The sequence below is a fragment of the Austrofundulus limnaeus genome, unplaced genomic scaffold (assembly GCF_001266775.1).
Source record: "Austrofundulus limnaeus strain Quisiro unplaced genomic scaffold, Austrofundulus_limnaeus-1.0 Scaffold394, whole genome shotgun sequence".
Lineage (NCBI taxonomy): Eukaryota > Metazoa > Chordata > Actinopteri > Cyprinodontiformes > Rivulidae > Austrofundulus > Austrofundulus limnaeus.
In genome coordinates, this window is record NW_013952796.1 from 527098 (window position 1) to 527727 (window position 630).

General features: G+C 44.7%; 1 protein-coding gene across 1 annotated transcript in view; it reads left to right on the top strand.

Annotated features, from left to right (window-relative positions):
- Nucleotides 1–224, top strand: part of LOC106528656 (uncharacterized) — a 7657-nt gene extending 7433 nt beyond the window's left edge. Inside the window, exon 3 of the mRNA XM_014023879.1 lies at nt 105–224. Coding sequence (XP_013879333.1) covers nt 105–224 — 120 coding nt within the window. The remainder of the gene's footprint in view (nt 1–104) is intronic.
- The last annotated feature ends 406 nt before the right edge of the window (nt 225–630 follow it).

The window sequence follows — 630 nt, forward strand, 5'->3', positions numbered from 1 at the left end:
GGTCCACAAGCTTTAAATGGATCAAACATATTAATTGCCCATTTTACTTTGACATTCGTGATGATACTTGCAGCTCATTTCCAGTCGTCCTCTGTTGGTTTTAGATCGGTGACTGTGACAGGCTGTGCTGTCTCTTCTGCCCCAGGAAAATGTACCTAGAGAAGATGCTGGAGCACACTTTCTTGTGTGACTGGCAATCCTTCTGGTGGAATAATGAAGGATAGTTGATTGACTGGATCTTTTCTTAGAAGCTTGTACAGCTTAGAAGAGGCACTAGGCCCTTTAACTTCTTCGCAGAACTTCCTCCAAGAAAGCCTCTTACACTCCCTTAGAARACTTTTATAGTGATTGCAGGACTTTGCATACTGTTCCCACCTGGTTTTGCTTGGTTGGGATCTGTATCTTTGCCATTTACATCTTGCTGCCTTACGGAGGCCAGACAACTCTGAAGTCCACCAAGTCGGCTGCTTTGAAGGCCTCCAGATTTTCTCCGGACAGGCAGACTTATGAGCAGTTTGCACAGCATCAGTCATGCTTGTGACCTCTGTTTCAATGTCTTGCACAGTTTTAATCCTGGCAATTCTTCCACCCATCAACTGGGTTAAACTGCTGGTAAACAGATTCCAGTCA